At 44.1% G+C, this 23,227-nt stretch overlaps 3 protein-coding genes across 3 annotated transcripts; 1 reads left to right on the top strand and 2 right to left on the bottom strand.

The window, feature by feature from the left end:
- Positions 1-435: 435 nt before the first annotated feature.
- On the bottom strand, positions 436-8,553 carry LOC106743046. Its single transcript, XM_014616539.1, has 9 exons — positions 8,081-8,553; positions 7,764-7,910; positions 7,277-7,444; positions 6,158-6,297; positions 5,536-5,701; positions 2,838-2,984; positions 2,351-2,518; positions 1,232-1,371; positions 436-822 (listed from the first exon to the last, which is right to left on the bottom strand). Exons 2-9 carry the CDS (start codon positions 7,894-7,896, stop codon positions 655-657), a joined length of 1,230 nt encoding a protein of 409 aa, XP_014472025.1. The 5' UTR covers positions 7,897-7,910; positions 8,081-8,553; the 3' UTR covers positions 436-654.
- Positions 8,554-9,595: 1,042 nt separating this feature from the next.
- Positions 9,596-18,702, bottom strand: LOC106743045. The gene is made up of 10 exons (XM_014616538.1): positions 18,568-18,702; positions 16,407-16,543; positions 15,448-15,615; positions 14,867-15,176; positions 12,959-13,081; positions 12,325-12,437; positions 11,718-11,855; positions 10,880-11,047; positions 10,316-10,455; positions 9,596-10,026 (listed from the first exon to the last, which is right to left on the bottom strand). The coding sequence occupies exons 2-10, from the start codon at positions 16,537-16,539 to the stop codon at positions 9,859-9,861; spliced, it is 1,461 nt and encodes a 486-aa protein (XP_014472024.1). The 5' UTR covers positions 16,540-16,543; positions 18,568-18,702; the 3' UTR covers positions 9,596-9,858.
- Positions 18,703-19,403: 701 nt separating this feature from the next.
- LOC106743065 (zinc finger protein 595-like) lies at positions 19,404-22,682 on the top strand. The gene is made up of 3 exons (XM_014616566.1): positions 19,404-19,762; positions 19,828-19,995; positions 20,075-22,682. Exons 1-3 carry the CDS (start codon positions 19,586-19,588, stop codon positions 22,295-22,297), a joined length of 2,568 nt encoding a protein of 855 aa, XP_014472052.1. The 5' UTR covers positions 19,404-19,585; the 3' UTR covers positions 22,298-22,682.
- The last annotated feature ends 545 nt before the right edge of the window (positions 22,683-23,227 follow it).

Raw genomic sequence — 23,227 nt, 5'->3', positions numbered from 1 at the left:
TTATTGCTTTGTTGTCTAATGCATATTAAACTCTGCACCATTTTCTTGATAATTAATTTAATTTCGGTCCTGTATTATTGAAAAACAGTAAGGCATACGTCAAAAGCAAGTTTATTTAATCGTAAAAGTGTGGAGCGTACACGTTCCACTCGGCCCGAACGGAAAGTCTCCAAAAATCGGTCCGGCACGGAACGTGTTAATGATGATGCAGAACTTCAATGAGAAATCGTTTTATGCGATATGATGTAGTTAGCAAGAAGAATCGTGGCGAAGTGCTGTGCGGAATTTTATCGCCAATAATAAATCATGGCTAAAATGGGCCGGGGGAGAGCAAAACGTATCGGAGGAAAATGGAAAATTACGTGAGAGAGGACACGAAAGTTCTCACGAATAAATCGATCTATTTTTATTTTATTTATTTATTTAACGAAATTCAATGTTCTCTTGCATCGAACATGTAACGACATTAATACTTTTTACGCTGGAATTGCGGCACGAGTTATTCCGCAGCAAGCGTGTTAGCTTCTCTGACGGAAGGTCCGTCGTAATTTGCGAGGAGCAATATGTGACAAGGAGTACGCAGTCGAGTACAATGCGTATGTACAAGATAGGATTATTGTTGTTACAATGTGGATGTTGGATGTTTGTTTTGATTTAGAACGGAGTCTTGGGACATTTTTCAAGATACGCTTTGATGCTGGGAATGGCGCACACCTTGCCCACCAGTTCTTTCAATTCCGGGTGATAATTGTCCAACTTCTGCGACAGGAACTCGTGTATGCGATCGATTTGCGCGGCATATACAATATCCGGCCAAGTCAGCTGAAAATGCAAAAAATCGTTTTCGCAAAGAAAATATTATCAAAACGAGTGTTCGTGTTTTTCCGCACTTACGCGCCAGCGTTTCGTCCACGATTAAATATTTTTAGTGTCTGTTAGCTTTCTAACGATATATATAATATTTTATTACTCGATACTAACTTACTAAATATAGATATTACTAAATAGAACTTATTAAATATAGATATTAGGAAAAAAATCACGTTAAAAGTACAGTGGAATGATAGGAAAAAAAAAATATGCATGTCTGTATATTCTATGTTAAAAATGTTAAAATATTTTCGTATTTAAAAACCGAAACAATGAAATGCAAGGATGAATGTTGCGTAACGAAGTGAGTCCGGTGAGTTGCCGGTTTTTTCGCGTACGCTAACGATTGAAGATCCGTTACCTTGCCGCGGACGAAGTGGCCGCCGTTCTTCTTCACTTGCTCTTCGAACTTGTTGAAGTAGAAGGGCACTTTCTCAGTTACGATTTCCTTCAACTTCTCCTTGATGAAAGGGTCCTCCTGCCGACGGTACATGGCCACAACTGCAAAAGGAATCGGCGTTAAGAGTAGTAGAAAGTGAGTGAGAGAGATAGAGAGAGAGAGAGAGACAGAGAATGAACGATGTAGAAAATGATGGAAATGATGCGTAAGAAGAATGATAGACGCGGGTGATGATAGAACGCGCGACGACTGCATTCAGAAATTACATAGATTATTTACTTCAAGTAGCCTTGACTTCGTTTACGGTATCTCGGCGGGACAAACACTTTTCGCTCGAAACGCGCTCGTCATGCTGATTAATTATTCTTCGTGTATCTGATATATCTGGAAATCGTGGAAAGACCAGGTCGGACGGTGCTGATCGATTTTTCCTTCATTTTTTGGAGATCATCTGGGTATTATTTGACGCGCATTATTGTTACGTAAATGTAATACCGCATGGAAGAAAAAAGTTCGGTCGAATTTATCCGATGACGAACAAACCGAGCGCATATTTTGGTCGAAGGAAATGGAATTTCCGCTTCTCACGAAGTAACTTCGATTCTTGCAACCGGATGAACCGGCGAGTCGATTCCGAACTTTTTTTTCCACGTATGTCCTGTCAGCCAACTTTCAGAAATTAATAACGTCAGTAGATGGAAAAAATCTCAGTTCGTGTACTAACTGTACCAACTGTACTAACAAACTTGGTCGTGGTAACTAAGGACAACTGATTACTTAGAAACCTCCTGCAGTGTATCAAATTCGACTTCATAAAATCATTGAGAATCTCACGCTGTGGAAAGTTTTTCTCGAAAATCTCCGCGATAGCCAATGTGTTAATCCAATTGTTTCTTTATTTGAGTGCTACATTCAGCCTGCTGACTCTCATTAGCCTTCTATCTGTCCTCTTCAGTATCCAAACCATTTTTTGCTTATTTCTCATATGCATACGTGATACAATTCCAACACTAAGCTATCGAACTGTCGGACTGCTTGATCTAGCATCGCTCTCCAATCACGGCAACAATCGCGACTCACGTTTTCTTAAATCTTCGAGGGAGTCGATGGCGGCGTCGATCTCGAGGGCTTCAATCTCATCATCACTGTAGAGGTTGCACTTCTTGGCGAGGTAGCGGGAGATGGCTCTGGACTGATCGTACTTCTTGCCGTCGATCTCCAAAACCGGTACGTGCCCCATGGGCATATCTGTGATGCAAACAAAGCAGACGTAATCATGAGAGACGTGCTCTCGCGTCTCTCGTAACGCAAAAGTACGCGAAACGAGACTCTCGTGACTGAAAACAACAAGAATAAGTACTCGGCAAATATAAAAATATGTCGATGCGAGCCGTTTCGAGCATGTTTCATCATGCGCGGAGCGGGTATACAGAAGGTCCTTTTTGCTCAGCGTAATGAAATGAATTTGCAACGTTTAAATGTTGATTTCAATCCCACCGTCTATCTTACTTCCCGTAATTTCATCAATTATCTCATCAATATTCGTAAATTCAGTACGAAAAGATACCTGCTTTGTATTTCGGCCAATCTTCAATTTCGAATCGAAAATCTTCGAATTCGATGCCGGCATAATTAAACATATATCTGATCGGCTCCGCGAGGCCGGTCACGTTGAAGTATATCAGCTTGTAGGTCGGCATTTTTACTGCAAAAACTACGTTTATATTTAAATATATGTACATATACATAAAGATTAGAGGCAATATATTACAAGCTTTGCGTTTGCTTAAAGAAAGATCCTTTTCTAAAACGCTTACTTTACGTAAAGATCGTACGTTCGATCAAATGAAGAAAGATAGAAAATAAAATGAGATATTTAATTACTTTAGAATCAGCAATTTTTCTACTCGACGAGACGGTATCGAGAAGTCGAAGTAGTCGACGTGAAACTCCCAACAATTCGCGAGCGACTGAAATTTCCGTGGCGAACATTATCTTATACCTCGAGTAAGCGCGAATAGAATTATCTTGGGATTATCTCGGAAAACGGTCACACACACACGCACACATGCAAAATGCTTATTATACATAATAGCGTTTAATCCTTTGCACTCGACGGTTCCGGAGCGGAGCTATTTAAAACTTGTTTTCAAACTGTTCAAACTCAAATGCAAATAGCAAGAGCGGAAGATCCTATACACAATAGTTTTTACGATTTGTCTTTGTCCTTATGTTATGAACTGAAAGTTATTTGCATCGTCTCCATAGCGGAGCCCTCGAGTTTGAAGATAAATTTTAAATGGCTCTGCTGCGGAGTCCTTGAATACAAAGGGTTAATGATAGGCGCGGTGCCAACGGTGCCGCCTATCGCTTAATGTGTACACCTGCCGAGCGACACAAATTGGTTGACTCGCTTTTACCGAACGTCTGTCGAAACGTTGGATGACAGTTGCGAATAGTGACTGCTTGTAACCGTGATTTTGGAAACGTAAACCGGTGATTTCGTAAGTAACCCCTTGACATACAATGACGTCTGGGAGACGCCATTCATTTCATGTACCATTGTAGACTTTAACGTCTCCGAGACTTCAAGAACTGTTTCCGGCGGACGCCGTGCAGTATATTATTAGATTATTCAATTGTTTCACTTGTGCGACGATTCTGTTTTATTTAGAATGTTCAAGATGCTCCCCCTTTCTCAACAGTGCCGATAACAAAATCGCATCGGCAAACCAGTAAATCAAAAAGAAGCACATTGAAAGCAGAATTCAGTATAGCAATGATCTCGCACGGCGAATGCCATACTATATACTTGAATGTAGTAAAAATTAGAAATAATCCTTGTAACATGTCTGAGTTGAATGTATTGTATGAAAGTGACAATGAATGTCTAATGGGCTATTCTAATGATGATAATGAGATTGAAAACCGTCGTCAATGTGTTCATACTGTTGACTAGTCAAATGATGACACATCACATCACATTAACATTTTATATCAACTTGATTAAATGTTATATTGCGATGCAAATTTCAAAATAAAAATTTCTGTTTCTAAGCTTGCACACAACTGTTCATTGAGCAAAATTGAATAGTATTTTTCGGACACATCAAATTCCGTTTTATTTGTATGTCAAGAAGTTAATGAAAATAGCGGGTCCAACTATAAAGGGTCATTCAGCCGAGACCCGAACCCATTTTGGATGAAACTCAAATTCGATGAGCCCAATGATTATCTTCGCAAAATGCTACGACTGCTTAGCTATGCTAATGTAATCATTTTAATTTACATTTAAGATGAAACCTCTAATCAAGAAATGTAAACAAGACTGATGCAAAATTCTCGTTAAATTCTCGCGACTCTGCGGTAAGGTGTGTGTTAGGATCGTATAGTATATTTAAAATATCATGTTGACGCTCAAAGCGACTTTTTGTCTGTGTTTATCATCGATAACTTTATCTCGCAACAGATTTTTAAGTTCAATATCAATTGCAATCAAAAGATTCTTGTAACATTGCTGACAAATCAAAATGCCAGATGAATCAATCTTTCTATTTAATTACTTTCGTTATCGTAAAAGCAACGCCAAGGAGGCCGGCCAGCCTACTGATACAGTAAAGTCCTTCAAAGGACGTTCTAAAGTGTCCGGAGGATATTTCCTATGTCCTAAGTACGTCCGTCGGATGAAACACGCTGTACGGATAAACTATATTGAGAAAAACTCTTTTTTACTATTTTGTTAGATAAAACATCCGTCGAACACGTGCAATTTGTTCACACATGCATATCACAGTATTAATCATCAGAAGCTTATCGCGCTGCACTTGTTAATGACGATGCAGAACTTCGATAAGAAATTGCTTTATGCGATATGATATAGTTAGCAAGAAGAATCGTGGCGAAGTGCTGTCCGGAATTTTATCGCCAATAATAAATCATGGCTAAAATGGGCCGGGGGAGAGCAAAACGTATCGAAGGAAAATGGAAAATTACGTGAGAGAGAGGACACCGGAGTTCTCACGAATAAATCGATTTTTATTTAACGAAGTTCAGTGTTCTCTTGCATCGAACATGTAACGACATTAATACCTTTTACGCTGAAATTGCGGCTCGAGTTATTCCGCAGCAAGCGTGTTAGCTTCTCTGACGGAAGGTCCGTCGTGATTTGCGAGGAGCAATATGTGACAAGGAGTTCGCAGTCGAGGACGATGCGTATGTACAAGGTAGGATTGTTGTTGTTACAAGGTGGATGCTTGTTTCGATTTAGAACTTAGTCTTGGGACGTTTCTCGAGATATGCTTTGATGCTGGGAATAGCGTTCACCTTCTCCACCAGTTTCTTCAATTCCGGGTGATCGATGTCCAACATCCGCGACGCGAACTCGTGTATGCGATCGATTAGCGCGGCGTATACAATATCCGGCCATGTCAGCTGAAAATGCAAGAAACCTTTCTCGTGTTTTCGCAAAGATAACATAACATTCGCAAAGATAACATAACATTCGCATAACATTATTAAAACGAGTGTTCGTGTTTTCCGCACTTACGCGCCAGTGCGTTTCGTCGACGATTAGATATTTTTAGTGTCGGTTAGCTTTCTACCGATATATATAATATTTTATTACTCGATACTAACTTACTAAATATAGATATTACTAAATAGAACTTACTAAATATAGATATTAGAAAAAAAAATCACGTTAAAAGTACAGTGGAATGATAGAAAAAAAAAAAATATGCATGTATGTATATTCTATGTTAAAAATGTTAAAATATTTTCGTATTTAAAAACCGAAACAATGAGTTGCAAGAATGAATATTGCGTAACGAAGTGAGTCCGGTGAGTTTCTGGTTTTTTCGCGTACGCTAACGATTGAAGATCCGTTACCTTGCCGCGGACGAAGTGGCCGTCGTTCTTTTTCACCTGCTCTTCGAACTTATTGAAGTAGAAGGGCACTTTTTCAGTTACGACTTCCTTCAACTTCTCTTTGATTACGGGGTCCTCCTGCCCATGGTACATGGCCGCGACTGCAAAGGGAATCGGCGTTAAGAGTAGTAGAGTGAGAAAGAGAGAGAGAGAGAATGAACGATGTAGAAAATAATGGAAATGATGTGTAAGAAAAATGATAGACGCGGATGATGATAGAATGCGGATGATGATAGAACGCGCGACGATTGCATTCAGAAATTGCATAGATTATTAACTTCAAGTGGCTTTGACTTCGTTCACGGCACCTCGGCGGGACAAACACTTCTCGCTCGAAACGCGCTCGTCATGCTGATTAATTATTCGTCGTGTATCTGATATATCTGAAAATCTTGGAAAGTCCAGGTCGGACGGTGCTGATCGATTCTTCTTTCATTTTTTGGGGATCATCTGGGTATTATCTGACGCGTATTGTTACGTAAATGTAATACCGCATGGAAGAAAATAGTTCGGTCGAATTTACCCAATGACGAACAAACCAAGCGCATATTTTGGTCGAAGGAAATGGAATTTCCGCTTCTCACGAAGTAACTTCGATTCTTGCAACCGGATGATCCGGCGAGTCGATTCCGAACTTTTTTTTCCACGTATGTCCTGTCAGCCAACTTTCAGAAATTAATAACGTCAGTAGATGGAAAAAAATCTCAGTTCGTGTACTAACCGTACCAACTGTACTAACAAACTTGGTTGAGGTAATTAAGGACAACTGATTACTTAGAAACCTCCTGCAGTGTATCAAATTCGACTTCATAAAATCAGTTGAGAATCTCACGCTGTGGAAAGTTTTCCTCGAAAATCTCCGCGATTGCCAAAGTGTTAATCCAATTGTTTTTTTATTTGAGCGCTAAATTTAGCTTGCTGACTCTCATTGGCCTTCTATTTGTCCTCTTTTGAGTAACCAAACCATTTTTTGCTTATCTCTCATATGCATACGTGATACAATTCCATCACTAAGCTATCGAACTGTCGGAATGCTTGATCTAGCATCGCTCTCCAATCACGGCAACAATCGCGACTCACGTTTTCTTAAATCTTCGAGGGAATCAACGGCGGCGTCGATCTCAAGGGCTTCAATTCCATCGGAGCTGTACAGATTGCACTTCTTCGCCAAATAGCGGCCGATCGCTCTGGATTCATCGTACTTCTTGCCGTCGATCTCCAAAACCGGTACGTGCCCCATGGGCATATCTGTGGTGCAAACAAAGCAGACGTAATCATGAGAGACGTGCTCTCGCGTCTCTCGTAACGCAAAAGTACGCGAAACGAGACTCTCATGACTGAAAACAACAAGAATAAGTACTCGGCAAATACAAAAATATGTCGATGCGAGCCATTTCGAGCACGTTTCATCATGCGCAGAGCGGGTATACAGAAGGTCCTTTTTGCTCAGCGTAATGAAATGAATTTGCAATGTTTAAATGTTGATTTCAATCCCACCGTCTATCTTGCTTCCCGTAATTTCATCAATTATCTCATGAATATTCATAAAGTCAGTATGAAAAGATACCTGGTTTGTATTTCGGCCAATCTTCAGATTCGAATCGAAAATCCTCGAATTCGATGCCGGCATAATTAAACATGTATCTGATCGGCTCCGCGAGGCCGGTCACGTTGAAGTACATCAGCTTGTAGGTCGGCATTTTTACTGCAAAAACTGCGTGTATATTTAAATATATGTACATATACATAAAGATTAGAGGCAATATATTACAAGCTTTGCGTTTGCTTAAAGAAAGATCCTTTTCTAAAACGCTTACTTTACGTAAAGATCGTACGTTCGATCAAATGAAGAAAGATAGAAAATAAAATGAGATATTTAATTACTTTAGAATCAGCAATTTTTCTACTCGACGAGACGGTATCGAGAAGTCGAAGTAGTCGACGTGAAACTCCCAACAATTCGCGAGCGACTGAAATTTTCGTGGCGGACATTATCTTATACCTCGAGTAAGCGCGAATAGAATTATTGTGGGATTATCTCGGAAAACGGTCACACACATACACACACACATACACACTTACACACACACACACGCGCGAAATGCTTATCATGCGCAATAGCGTTTAATGATAGGCGCGGTGCCAACGGTGCCGCCTATCGCTTGATGTGTACACGTACTCACGTGTCGCACCTGCCGAGCGACACAAATTGGTTGACTCGCCATTACCGAGCATCGGTCAAAACGTTGGATGACAGTTGTGAATGGTAACTGCTTGTAACCGTGATTTTGGAAACGTAAACCGGCGATTTTGTAATTAATGAAAATAGCGGGTCCAACTATAAAAGGTCATTTAGCCGAGACCCGAACCTATCTTGGATGAAACTCAAACTCGATGACCCCAACGATTATCTTTGCAAACTGCTACGACTGCTTAGCTTTGCTAATGTAATCATTTTAATCTATATTTAAGATGAAACCTCTAATCAAGAAATTTAAGCAAGACTGATGCAAAATTCTCGTTAAATTCTCGCGACTTCTGCGATAAGGTGTGCGTTAGTATCGTATAGTATATTTAAAATATCATGTTGACGCTCAAAGCGACTTTTTGTCTACGTTTATCATCGATAACTTTATCTCACAATAGATTTTTAAGTTCAATATCAATTGCAATCAAAAGACTCTTGTAACATTGTTGACAAATAAAAATGCCGGCTGAATCAATCTTTTTACTTAATTACTTTCGTTATCGTAAAAGCAACGCCAGGGAGGCCGACCAACCTATCCATACAGTAAAGTCCTCCAAAGGACGTCCTAAAGTGCCCGGAGGATGTTTCCTATGTCCTAAGGTCGTCCGTCGGATGAAACACGTTGTACGGATAAACTATACTGAGAAAACTCTTTTTTACGATTTTTTACGATTAAATGAAACATCCGTCGGACATATGCAATTTGTTGACACACGCATATCACAGTAATAATTATCAGAAGCTTATCGCGCTGTGCTTATCAGCAATGACACTGCGATTTCGCAAAGTCAAGCGGCGTTATGCAATACAATGTGAAACTGCCCAAGCAGCACGTAAACATTCGAGGAACGTTTACTTTACATTTACTTGGTTTAATTATATTCAGTAAAAAAGTATTCAAAACACTAATTATAACACTGCAACACTTTTGTTACGTAAGATATATACTGAAAACGTATGTTCTAAAACGTATGTTTTTCGAACGTTCCCACTTCGTTCGAATATAACCAAACCAACGTAAACTGAACGTTCCTCGAACGTTTACGTGCTGCTTGGATGGGAAGATTTAATTCGTAATTGTCGCTAATTATAAATTATCCAGGCTTGAGCGGAGATAAATGGCGCGAAAGCAGGAAAGATAAAGCATAGGGGATGTTCGGTGATTTTTATATTTGTTGTATAGCAATAATAATATATATCAAACTGTTAGTTTTATACATCGGCGTCTTCTTGTGTAGGACATCATGACGAGGAAAGTTCGCAAAGAGCCGTACATGACAATGAATTAAAAGCAGAAGAAACGCAAAGTGCTCGATAATTGATAACTGATCTACAATTTTGTGCTTGATTCGAAATCGAGGCGAAATCGAGACGAGCACAAAATTGTAGATCAGTTATCAGTTGAATTAGTGATTTACGCCATTGTCTTGGGACGCTTCTCGAGATAAGCTTTAACGTTGGGAAGGGCGTTCACTTTCTCCACAAGTTTCTTCAATTCCGGGTGATCCTTGTTCATATCTTCCCCCAGGAGCACGTTCAGGTATCCGCTGTACGCAGCGAACACGAAGTCTGCCCACGACAGCTGGAAGTGTATTTATATATTTCGGTAAGTTCAGAATGAGACGGAAGAAAATTATATTGCCTTAATTCAGCCGCATGCATTAGCAATTATTTACAATTCGCACGTACGTCAAGTAAAGGACACAGTTTTTCTTTCCTCGCATGTCGGCGAATATATTTGAAGGATTCAAGCGAACGATGAAAAATTAACTCAATAATTAAGGGATAAATAAAAGAATTGCGTTAAGCAGCCCTGAAACTGATTCCTTCTCGTGATGATCAGTAACGCAAGCAAAGCAAAAAGTTATCACCTTGCCGCGGACGAAGTGACCGTCATTTTTCTTAACTTGCTCCTCGAACTTGTCGAGGTAGAATGGTAATTTTTCAAAAGCGATCTCCTTCAATTTCTCCTTGAAGACGGGGTCTTTGTTCCAGTAAAAAGTGGCTACAGCTGTAAAACAAATATCAAAAAAGTATTGTAACCTGTTTTTTTACTAACCCGGGAGAAAAATTTCTCATGTATAATTATATATTTTTATACAGGATGTTCCTTAAGTAACAATTAATTATATACGGAAAATTTTTTCCCCGGGCATGCAATCAGCCTTTAAGATGTAATTAATTCTATTTCATTACGTAACTTGTTGGGACACAATAGTAACCAACGACGGTTGTTACAGCTACGATATTCGAGATGTGAAAATTTTCCATTCGACTTGCGCAACATGCTCGACCGCATTGACGAAGCCGAACATCTCGTCGGTATAGAAATATCGAGTATAATCGTGTTTTACTATTACGCAATTGCCAATCCCACCTACCCAACGCTGGTTGTCGATCGTCGTTTACCGGCTATTCACGCAATTACTACTCACCGTGTCTAAGATCGTCTATGGAATCGACCATGGCGTCGATCTCCATTGCCTCGAACTCGTCCGAACTGTAGAGGTTGTTCTTTTTGGCGAGATAGCGAGAAATAGCTCTGGACTGATGATATACCTTGCCGTCGATCTCCAAAATAGGTACTTGACCCAGGGGCATATCTATGGTTCAGTTGATTGCGTGAGATGCGTGCTTCGACTGAGATCAATTGAGAATCGTCGGGGCAATCAACAAGCGCAAGCATCTACAAGATGTCTCAGAATCGTCCAAAAGATATCTCATCCAGTTTAGGTTTTTTTTTTCCGATACTTTCAAGACATCTTGTAAAAATGTTTGCGCTTTGTAAAATCATAGTTTATAAAAATATGAAACGACCAAGGACGATTGGGAAATAGGATTTCCTACGTAGGAAACGTCGACGCGACATTTTCGCTGAAAATCATCGCTCGAAAACTATCAGCGTTTTTTTTCTTTTCGAAAAAGCAGATAATGTTTAATACTCAAACGTTGGAACCTTATAACGTATAAAATATATTTCTCAGTCTTGGAAATTAAATTGAGTTAAAATTGAATTCATTTCACAACTGAAACATTCAAGGTGATTTTTGCCGCGCTCTGATTAATCTAATCGACTAACAAACTCAACGAAGTTGACCAATCGCATTTATCAATCAGCTGAATTGACCAATGCGATTAGTTAACTTCGTTGAGTTTGTCGTCGATTAGATTAATCAGAGTTCGGTGAAAGTCACTCTCGAACTTGAAACTCTACATTCCTTCTCCACGTCCGATTGCTTTATCAATATTCACAAATTCAGCGCGACGACATACCTGCTTTGTGCTTCAACCAGTCGTCGATTTCAATTCGAATATCCTCGAAAGGGATGTCGCAATAATGAAGCATATATCTGATCGGTTCCCCGAGGGCGGTCAAATTGAAATACGTTAACTTGTACGTCGGCATTTTCTCTGCGAAAATCACACAAAGGTACACTTCGACTGCATCCTCACGACAAATATGCGATGCACTCTAGTTATCGAATCGAAATGCAATTACTGTACAATTATCGCGCGTGTATCGCGTGATCTATTGATACTCTCTTCCTGAAAAGAGTTTGCTTGATTTCAAATATGATTTTCAAAAATAACATCGTTTGCGTCTCGTAAATATTTCGTTTGTTCAACCCACGCAAAGCGAACTAATGGGGCTGAAGAGGAATATATTCGAGTGAAATGTTTATTTACTTTACGGCGATTTACTCGACGAGATTTTACTGGGTTGTCGGGAGTGGCCGATGTGAAGCTTCTGACGAATGGAGTACGACTGAATGTTTCTCCCTCCCGCCATTGCGCGGCGGCGGACTCGCCTCAGCTAGATTAGTTTTTTTTCCCCAAAAGCGAGTCGAATCCCTCGTGGTAAAGCGGTCGTGGTTCTTACCGTTCTTCCTCGATACTGCTTCCGGCCGATCCCGCACAGTCCGATCTAGCTCCTCGCCGGAAGCAGTTTCCACGAACAACTTTACGAGCCCCTGACACGGCTCAATATACAATCTGCAATGCAATCCCGACAATAATTCGACGACGACTGTGCGACCGGCGAAGGGAAAAAGCGCCCGAGTCTCCGGGATCCTTACACTCGAGTGTTTTGAATACTTTTTTACTGAATATAATTAAACCAAGTAAATGTAAAGTAAACGTTCCTCGAATGTTTACGCGCTGCTTGCGCAGTTTCACATTGTATTGCATAACGCCGCTTGACTTTGCGAAATCGCAGTGTCATTGCTGATACGCACAGCGCGATAAGCTTCTGATAATTATTACTGTGATATGCGTGTGTGAACAAGCGCCCGAGTCTCCGGGATTCTTACACTCGAGACGCACTCGAGTACGACCCTTGTCGCCCTGCGACGGGACCCCTAAATCTCGTAAGTCCGGGCGCCACGGACCTCCAACGAGTTCACTTCCCGGTACTCTGATCGCGTTTATGCCGTCGGGAAGCGACGGCAACCGACTCGGAATTAATTCGCAACTCTACTTCTTTACCCGCGACTGTACAAAGTTCTCTTTCTCACCCCTCGCAGCCCGAAGCTCGCCTCTCCTCGGGACTCGTCTCGATATTTTGGCCGTTTCGCTCGCTCGCTATCGAGAGGGACGACCATTCCGCTCGCCGTCGGACCGCACAGTGTCGAGCAGGGCTCCGTCATCGGGTTCCTTTAGCGCAGGAGGCAGCCGTTCCACGGATTCATCACGCTGATCGATGCGGCATCCGATTGGTTTTCCCGGCTAGATCGCGCGCGACAAGGATGCTCGCGGGAGCTTCACGTCTGATGTCGTCCTTTCGGCGTTCGCTTTGGTTTCTCCCCGAGACGACTTTCGGCAACTGTTGGGTTCGCAGCAGTTCAACAGGACTCCCGGGCGCGCTTTCCGCGGGATCCTTCCCTGCCTGCTCTGCGACCAGGTCGCGGGACTTTGCGCCTTTCTTAGCGCAAGGTGACCATCCCGCTGTCGGTCGCCAGCCGTCCGTCCGCGTCCTCCCACGCGTCGCTCTAGCCGCCGTCCAGCATCCTCCCGGCAGCTCCGACTCCTTTCCGCTTCCTCTCCTCCGATGTTCTGGCTCGGGGTGTTCTTACACTCAAAAAAAAATATAGTAGCCGCGAATCCTGTCTCGTGCACCACCGGTGCACGACAGTCAAAAATAATCAATTCGGTCGCCTTCTCTCATGAGAAGGCGCGAGTCTCCGGCTTCTCCTCGGCTACGGCCTGAATGACGAGCAAAAATTTGCATCATCGCGATAGCTATAAATACGTAATATTCTTGGAACACTGTATAAATATTATTAGATATTAAAATAATATTTTTATAATATTCTAAGAATGTTATACAATATTTTTTTAATATTACAGAAATGTTCTATTCACGTTATATGTCCATTTCATAGTATTCATATTATAAAAATGTTCTTAGAATATTTAAAAAAATAAAATAATATAGAAAAATATATATAAATTAAAGAAAAAATATATATAACTTTTTTTCGTATAAAATCGAACCCGGGAACCTCTAAATATGGTAGACCGATGCGCTGTCTACCATATTTAGAGGTCCATGCCACGCTCGCTCTGAATTAAACTGATTAAATGATTCTAATCTTATCGGGTAATATTTATCGAGACTCGAACCCAACTTTTATTGGTTCCAAAATTTCCGAGCTGCCGTCATGACCAATGAATTGATGTCGCAGTACGACCCACCGCCAGGTCAGGTATATCGTTCATTTCCAAGTATTACGGGTCGACGGTAAGTTACAGAAGACCATTGATTTTTCAATTACACAGTCGACTTTATTCATTCCCATGGAATGATCAGAGCCGAAAGAGGGAGCTTTATATTCTTCTTGTGTATCTGACGTCGTTCGATTCCGTACGCACCTAAATATGTTTTATTCTTAAAATCTGCGGAAAAACTCCGCAAACATAGCAAAACTAGTGTGTACAATGTTCACAATAGTATAACACTATCATTAAGGAGGCAAGAGGGAGAAATTTGGGCATACAGTTCGTGAAATAATAGACGTGGTGTAATGAAAGTAAATATTTATTGAGATATAAAACTGCGTAGTGAGTGAAAAAAAATAGTCGTTCCTCACGAATTCCGTTTCACCAGGAATAACCTCAATATCGAAAGTATTACTTCGAGTATCATTTTAATATGGACAATACTTATTGTCGGCGTTAATATGGAAGCATACAACAATCAGCATTTAGGACCTGTAAAGAAGAAACAGTGTTAAAAAGGAAAAAATATGTATTCATCGCTGCACGGTCCTAAATCTATCGAACGATCTCTCGCAACGAGTGAAAGAAAATCGATCGTCTAATTCAGATGAAAATGAGTAGAAAACGATCTTCGGTCCGAGAATCGCTCGTTCATAGGATTTCTCCCCCGTGAAAATCATCGTTCCCATCATCGAAATGACAATTACCAGGTGACCTGCGGACGCTTCTCGATCCAGCTCTTGATAGCCGGCACTTCCAAAACCTTCTGATTCAGCTGCTTCAAGTTATCGTACTTCTCGATGATCTCCTGATTGTCCATCATGTGGTTCATATAGTCCAACAGGCCGACGAAGACGAGATCGGCCCAACTGAGGGAGCCACCGATGAAATAACCGCCGTTCTTTTGTACTTGAGCGTCCAGACGTTCCAAGTAGTACTGCACCTGTTCCTTGACTATCTTATGCTTCGCCGCCTTAGCCTCCTCGTGACTCTCGTAGGAATAAATCCCAATCTCTGATCAAGATAAAAGTATAATTTGAAAGATGAAATACGAAGACGGTATTTTCGACGCCGGTCTCAATTTCTGATGTCACGTGAAACGACCTAATAACTCGAATTTACTTCATCGGGAAAACGAACACCTTTGCTCTATGCATTTAGCAGCAAAATTCAATCTCGAATTGTATCAGAAAATCGGCGGAATGTGAATTCTTAGTAATTCCTAACGAACCACCGAGGAAGATAGTACTACTTGATCACGAACGGGGGTATCGTCTCTACTAACTTTGACGCAAATCGTTTATCGTGTCGACGGTGGCGTCGATTTCCAGAGCCTCCCAATCATCTTTGCCGGCGAGGCCGCACTTCTTCGCCAAGTAACGGCTGATAGCCATGGATTGGTTGATCTTCTTTCCGTCGACTTCGAGAACGGGCACCTGGCCGAACGGCATGGCTGAGCAATGACAGTACGAAATTAAACGATAATTAAATTGAACGCCGCGTCGAACGTACAATAACGGTCGATAATTAATTCGTTCACCGAAGGCCCGGCAATTTTGTTCGGAAATGAAAACGTTCGTAGAAATTAATCGGAACGATGCGGTTGTTTTCGATTCGACGACGACCAAATTGACGAAATTGGCTTGATCTCAATTACGAAAGTCATCGAAGGCAATGTCGACGGTTTTATCGAGCTCGAATTACCGTTTTTTCAGCCCAGGGACGCGCTGTTTGTGCGATGAACCCGATCGTGTTGTTGTTCGTTCGATACAATTGAATACAGGACGTCGCATGCGCGCCGACAATGCCGATTGTCTCGTCAAGTCATTGTCGCGCGCGCGCGCGCAGTAAGAAATAATACAGAAAGCTCAATTGTCGCTCATAACAACATCCGCTTCTAATTCACCGAAGCGAACCGTCGCTGAAACGGTAAACGTCCCATTGAAAGCCTTAGGATTAAGCCGGTAACTTCATTCAAAATAATTCATTGCACAACAGCGAGCTGCCTCGCACCGTGTGTTCTATATCCACAGATAAGAAGATTCAACACAACGATAAGAATACATTGTGGAACAACTTCTTTCGAAGATAATGTATGCAAATAATTTTTAGGCGACGTCGTGCAACAGGTGATCTCGTCGCTCGGACCTTGAGGGGGGATTTATCGAGACGGGATTACACATAACCTCCGGCGAATAACAGGTGCATATAATGTCATTAGTGTTTATCCGCTAATACACGTACTCTCCTTAATCTTCGGCCAGTCCTCTCGGTTGAAGCGATCGTCCTCGAAATCGATGCCGGCATAACTGAGGAGGAAGCGAATCGGCTCGGCCAATGCCGTGATGGGGAAGTAAGTCAACTTGTAGGAAGGCATGTTGCTGAAACAGAAGAGGCTCGATTACCCTCCGACACCATTTTTCATATTCATCAGAAGTGAATAATACGTTTCAACGTTTGCTAACCTTCTTTGGAACACACTGTGATATTAATTCATAGAATCTCAATGTAATTTAATTCACTTGATGTAATTAGATTCCTATCTCTGTGATTAAGAAGCCTAACTTCCGCCTTCTAACTCTCAACAAGTCCCGACTTTTGAACGGAACTTTTCAGGATAGTCTGGCAATTATGAGATCCAATTTTTTTTGTTTGTTTCATATATTCGTACTCGGAAAGAAAAAAGTACTATTATATTCGAATAATATATTCGCCAAGGAACGTTGAAGAAATTGAAATAACCAACTCCGACACTCCTTGGCAAATATTTATTCGAATGTGGTTTTTTTATTCCGACTTTTTTATTCCGAGTACGAATATATGGGGAAAAAAAAACTCATGATTACCACCAAATTAACAGTATTTTCTTCCTTTTTTTAGCGCACATATTTACGGTAGAAAAACGCCGTGACGTGTGTGCGTTATGTTTGCACAATTGACGCTTGTAATGTTGATAACGAGCGTGTATTTATGAAGTATTTATCACCGTTATCATACCATGTATATATATATATATATATATATATATATATATATGACCAGACAACTTTTATGATAGGATTTCATACGAAAATTTTTAGACCGCGTTATGCAACGTACGATTCACCGGGCCATCCGCTCGACTGACTACCTTCACCACTATAATTCTTCTCTCTATTGCGTAGATTTTCCTATTATGCAATTGAACAAGTGACAACTCTACTTGAGATCCGTATCTCGAACGCGCACGATGACGCGCGCGACGTCGATCGACGTGTGGCATCGTCCTCGATTTTTTTCGCGGCTTCCGAGCGACGACGAAAACTTCAAAAAATCGCTCCCATCGCTCGGAATTTAGAAACTCCCCTGCCGACCTTGGGGTAGAACGCAATTACATACTCGTTCCTCGCGACGCTCCCGGCAGTTATAAATATCGTTGTGGCACTCACGATACCTCCCTTCGGTGTTTATTTCACGACGGGAGTACAACGCGCTTTACGCGGAATTCAATCGATACTCGCGGAAGTACATAGAATTTCCCAGCGAGCCGTCGCAAGGCGAAAGTCGTATCGGACGCGTTGAAAGCGTCACTCTCTGCCTTCCTTTAGCGTGCAATGAGCGAGAAAGACGGAACGACGCTTTAGGGCAACGAAAGCGTCCAACCTCCGATTTCACCCGAGGTTTTGAACTCTCCTCGGAGAAGAGCTCGAGAGAGCTCGGTTTAAGCTTGAATTGACGTTGGTGAAACGAGGCGTCAAGCCCGATCTACCATGTACTCTTTGTTTCTTGCTTCTCACTCGCTATCTCTTTTCAACAAGTAAAAGCTCTCACAGAGGGAAGATGGACGACAAGAAATGATACTCATTGTAGACTGAACTTGAAACGGACTAGTCATCCAGGTGGAGCGGAAAATGGCAATGATGTGAAAATGACGTCGATGTGAAGGGGAAATTTAACGAAAGATGAATTTTCACGGGCGTTCTCTCGACGCGATAACGCGCAAATGATAGCGATTTCCTGCCCAATCTGGAGCTGCATTCCGATGCACGTCTGCCATTAACGAGAATCTACAATACGTGTGACACGAACTGTAGATTCTCGACAGAGTGAATACCGGCACGCAGACATGACCGGCGTGAGTCGCTCGCCTATGCGAATTCTACTCTTATCGTGATAATCGCCGCAATAACTGTTGCCTCGTCTAATGGTTGATTGTTCTTCCTATTGCCACGTCATTTTGCGAGAGCAATAATTAATCGACACGCGAGACGCCGGCAATTAACTGACTAAACAGGTGACCTCTGCGACATATTTCGCAACATCGCATTAATCGCAATAATTCGCAGTGCTCCGGCCTGCCGGCCGGAAACCGACTTTTCGAGATCCGGAGGTGGCACGAAGAGAAAAAAAGAGAGGCTGTACTTACGATTTCTCGAATTACGATTTCCGCGAATTCTCTGTTAGGAAGAAGCCGGTCTCGACGAGCCGCCAGTCACCAACAGCGATACCAGCAAATAAGAGCGAGTAGCCGGCGAAGGGAGCGGTTATTAAATCCCTATCATCCCCCCTGCCAACTTGATCCCCCACTAATCCCCACCTCGATGTGTCCATACGGTCGAAATGGGATCCGGAAGAATGTAACCAGACCAGGCGAGATGGAGTCCTCAGTATCGTGACTTTCTCCCTAGGGCGAAAACGTGAGAAACGAGATGTTTTTAAATTAGAAAATTTGCACACTTTTCACAGGAGTTCACGCTGGAAGAAAAGATTGTTGACAACCCCCCTGAGAGTTGATTTGACACCCTCCACGGGGAGAAACTTGAAAGCAGCCGTCACGGTGCGTTTTTCAGCGGACGGTTTTCCGACGCGCTCTGTGGAAAAGTACGTGTAAACTAGTAGGGATTAAACAAGGAGCGCGATGATTGGTCGAACTTCAATCCAACATCAATTCTAATCCGCAATGTGATACGGGCTTTTGAATGATTCTCGGAACGCATTCGGCGTCGAATAGGAAAATACCTATGAAAACGACCGAACGACGGAAAAACGAAAAGCAATAAGAGCCACCGAAGGTCTAATTAACGTGTACTTACACTACACACGCAGGCAAGAATTAACGAATTATCGGGAAACATCTTTGCGTGCTCTCCGTTCGCACGACCTGCGTCGACACAGCGACCTTCCATTGGCTGCGCGTCATCTCGAGATAACTCGCAGCCAATGAAGGGGGAGTTATGCGCGAGTGATGTGCACGGGAAGCAGCCTCCGATGCTTCCTAACCTCTCACTCGTTTATTGTGGTGCATACACAGACTCGAAAGGCAGAATATGACGTTGTACCAGCGCTCCGTGTCCCGATGATGATGACGCCTCCCCGGGAATCACCGGTCTCGTGAAAACGTCGGGATTCTGTCGTGAATTTGGCCGCCGGCTCCAGCGCAACCGATGGAGGCTGGCAGCGAGATGTTGACGCGCGCGAGTCAGCCGCACACCAATCTCTGCCGTGTCTGCCTGATCGCGGACCACAACAATCGATGCATCTTCCGCAGGAACTGGGACGAGCCGGAGGACCCCGGCAATTCCGAACTGTCGACGAAGCTGTTCGTGTGCGGCGGCGTGGAGGTTTGTTCGCGATGCGCCTTACCTCGCTTCTCGCACGGATCACGAGACGATTTCTGTCCACCCAGGTGCTGGAGGACGACGGTTTGCCCACCAGTATTTGCCTCGAGTGCTTGACCAAGGTCAACATCGCCTACAAACTGAGGCAACAATGTCAGAATGCCGACGCGAAGCTCAGAGAGCTCTACGGTAAAGCCTTAAGGAGGAATTTCGCCGGCACCCGCGTTCCCACGAAGGTACTCGCACCTTTCTGCGCAATGAGGGACTAATTCCTGCGCCGTTGCGAATCCATGTTCACTGTATTCTGTTTTCCAGGACCAGTGCTGTCAGACCGAGCAATTTTCTATCTCCGGTGCGATCAAGTCAGAAGACAATACAGAACCAAGCCTGAACAACGCGATTAACACGGAGGGGGGTAACTTAGCGGAATCAAAGGTCGTCGCGAGACACGAACAAATCACGGATGTCTTTCATCAGACCAATTATCCCGAGGACATACTGACGGACAGCGAATTAGGTCCGGAGTGTGTCAACAGGTGTAAAGAAGCGGAGCAGGAGAAGGCGGCGAAGAAGGAGGCTTACAGGACGAGAAGGATGACCGTGTTCAAGAGAGTCACCTCTATGGAGAATCTGAAGAATCACAAGGAGATACAGAGGAGGTACATCAAGAAGAGCGCGAGCGCGAAGCGCGAGGGCGGCGAACACGAGCATCAGACGGGCGTGTGGAGGAACCGCCGGGCGGACCGAGCGTCCGAGCTCGACTCGTACAAGTGTCCGAAATGTGATAGATTCTATTCCAGTAAGAAGTCCCTGGATAGACACGCGTCGACTCACAACGACAGGGAGAAGTTGAAATGCGACGACTGTGATAAGCAATTCCTCGGTCTGGACAAGCTGCTCAAGCACGTGGATCTGCACAAGACGAAGGGGACGACGAAGCCGCAGCCGGTGCAGTGCCGGATATGCGGCAAGAGCTTCAGGAAGACCGACACGATGGTGAGACACCTGAACGCCCACAAGAGGGCCAATCCCAGGGAGGTGTTCTCCATACTGAAGGAGATCCGGGACCGGCGGAGACTGGAGAACAGCCCGGAGACCTCGGCGAAGGAGCCCGACGACGGGGAGGAGGAGGAGAGCGCGCGGAACGAGAAGTCGAAGGTCGCGAGGAGGAAGCGCGACTACGGCCGGACGGAGCCGAGGGACTCGCCGCGCACCAGCGACTCCAGCGACGACAGCAAACGCCAACCGGACGACGACAACGGGACGTCGCGGTACCGCTGCAAACACTGCGGCAAACGCTACACCACCGAACGGTCCCTCCAACGTCACCGGCTGATCCACGACGAGAAGAGGTTCGCCTGCGGCGTGTGCAATATGAAGTTCTACCGGCAGGACCGGCTGAAGAGTCACGTCGACCGGTACGGCCACGACGAGACGAAGGCGGCCGAGCCGCAGCGGCCGCCGGACGACAAGTCCGCGATCAAGCTGATCAACAGCTGGATCCGCGAGGAGCTCGACTCCGACAACGAGGGCAAGGGCTTCCCCTGCAAGATCTGCGGCAAGTCCTACGACACGAAGAAGTCCCTGTCGAAGCACCAGGCGAACGCGCACACCCGCGACGACGGGCAGCGTTGCGCGAGCTGCGCGGCCGACGAGGCGGCGTGCGGCTGCGCGCAGCGCAAGGAGAAGGCCGTCCCGACGGTGGGCAAGTCGAAGCCGTACACGTGCGAGGAGTGCCAGAAGTCCTTCGAGAAGGAGATCAAGCTGCAGAGGCACCTGCGCATCCACGAGCGCGCGAAGGAGCAGCAGGACGCGAACTTCAAGCGTTTCCTCTGCCACATCTGCAGCAAGACCTTCCGGCAGAACACCGGGCTGATGTTCCACATGCGCACCCACACCGGCTACAAGCCCCATGTCTGCAAGTACTGCGGCCGCGGCTTCACCTCCAACTCGAACTGCATCAATCACGAGCGCACGCACACCGGCGACCGGCCGTTCGTCTGCCACTTCTGCAGCGCCGCGTTCGCCAAGTCGTGCACCCTCAAGGCCCACATCACCACGCACACCGGCGAGGCGAACTACCACTGCAAGACCTGCGGCAAGTCCTTCCGCCGGCTCAAGTACCTCAAGGAACACCGGTTCACCCACACCGGCGAGAAGCCGTACGCCTGCAAGATATGCGGCACTGCTTACAGCCATTCCGGCAGCCTGTTCGTGCACGAGAAGAAGTGCAAGGCCCAGTACAGCGGGTACCATCAGCAGCCGACCGGCTGCCCGTACAACGACAGCCCGCAGTCCTCGCAGAACGTCGTCGTCTCCGCCGCGTCCTCCCCCACGCTCATCGGGCCCATCGGCCTGCCGCACCTGAACGTCATCAACAGCGCGTTAAGCGTGCAGACCGGCAAGAGCTATGCGGTGGACAACGCCCAGCGGATGAACCTCCCGACCGCCGGGCTGCACTCCAACGCCGGCGACATCGGCGAGATCGGTCCCAGCGTGCGGAACTTCGCCATCATCGGCCAGATGTTTCACTCGTAGGGAGCGCCGCGAGGGGACCGCGAGACTTTCACTGTGATACACGCTCACACGTACACACATATACGCATTTTTTCATACCTCTTCTTTTATGTGTCGCTTCTTCGGAGACGTCGCGATACCTTGCTTTTCTATTCTTCCCTTTTCTCTTCTTCTTGTAATCATCTCGCTGCGGCACGTTTTGTATTATACATTATCGCACAATGCGTGGGGGCAAATGGGTGTATGAGAAATGTATATTTATATTTTACGATTACTTTATACATATATATAGAGAGAGAGAGAAAGAGAGAGAAAGAAAGGAGTTCTAGAATGAATAGAATTTTTACTGGAAGACTTTTTTTAATCGTTTGTTATCGCTGTATATATAATTCGTGTAATCATGATATAAAGAGATAGCTTATCTATCTAATAAAAGTAATGTTCTGTCAGTCATGTAACGTTGAATCCCCACATGAATAAGCGCGTCCCATCACGAGAATGATTTACACTTCGTTTCCCTATGAATATGTATATATATTAAATGTACAAATTAATTCTCGGCTTTCTTCGGCCTTTTTGCAATGAATTTGTCGTTTATAAAAATCACATTTTGACCTGCGAAATAATCTCCGTCAGAATCTGTACACTTTTGTCGTCGATTGGGCCAGCTGGCGAATCCCATGTCGGTGAAAGGACGGTGATTTTGAGTCGATAAAGTCGCCAAATGCTTTTTGAACGTCTGGGCGTTTTGAAATGCGAATGAACCAAAGGGCCGTCTACATCAGAGATTGTAAAGCCAGCGGCACATAACGCTTGTTTCCTTGCTGGATTGCTTGCTAGATAGAAATTACGCGTTCTGGTTGGTGCATTTCCAAAAATGGATAACAATCAAAACGCAGTATTTTTTAGCAAACAGTCCAGCGCGAAAACAAGTATCGTGTGCCGCTGACT

Source organism: Dinoponera quadriceps, unplaced genomic scaffold (genome assembly GCF_001313825.1).
Source record: "Dinoponera quadriceps isolate SergipeBrazil2010 unplaced genomic scaffold, ASM131382v1 scaffold823, whole genome shotgun sequence".
NCBI classification, from domain to species: Eukaryota; Metazoa; Arthropoda; class Insecta; order Hymenoptera; family Formicidae; genus Dinoponera; species Dinoponera quadriceps.
This window is presented reverse-complemented; position numbering and strand designations above follow the sequence as displayed.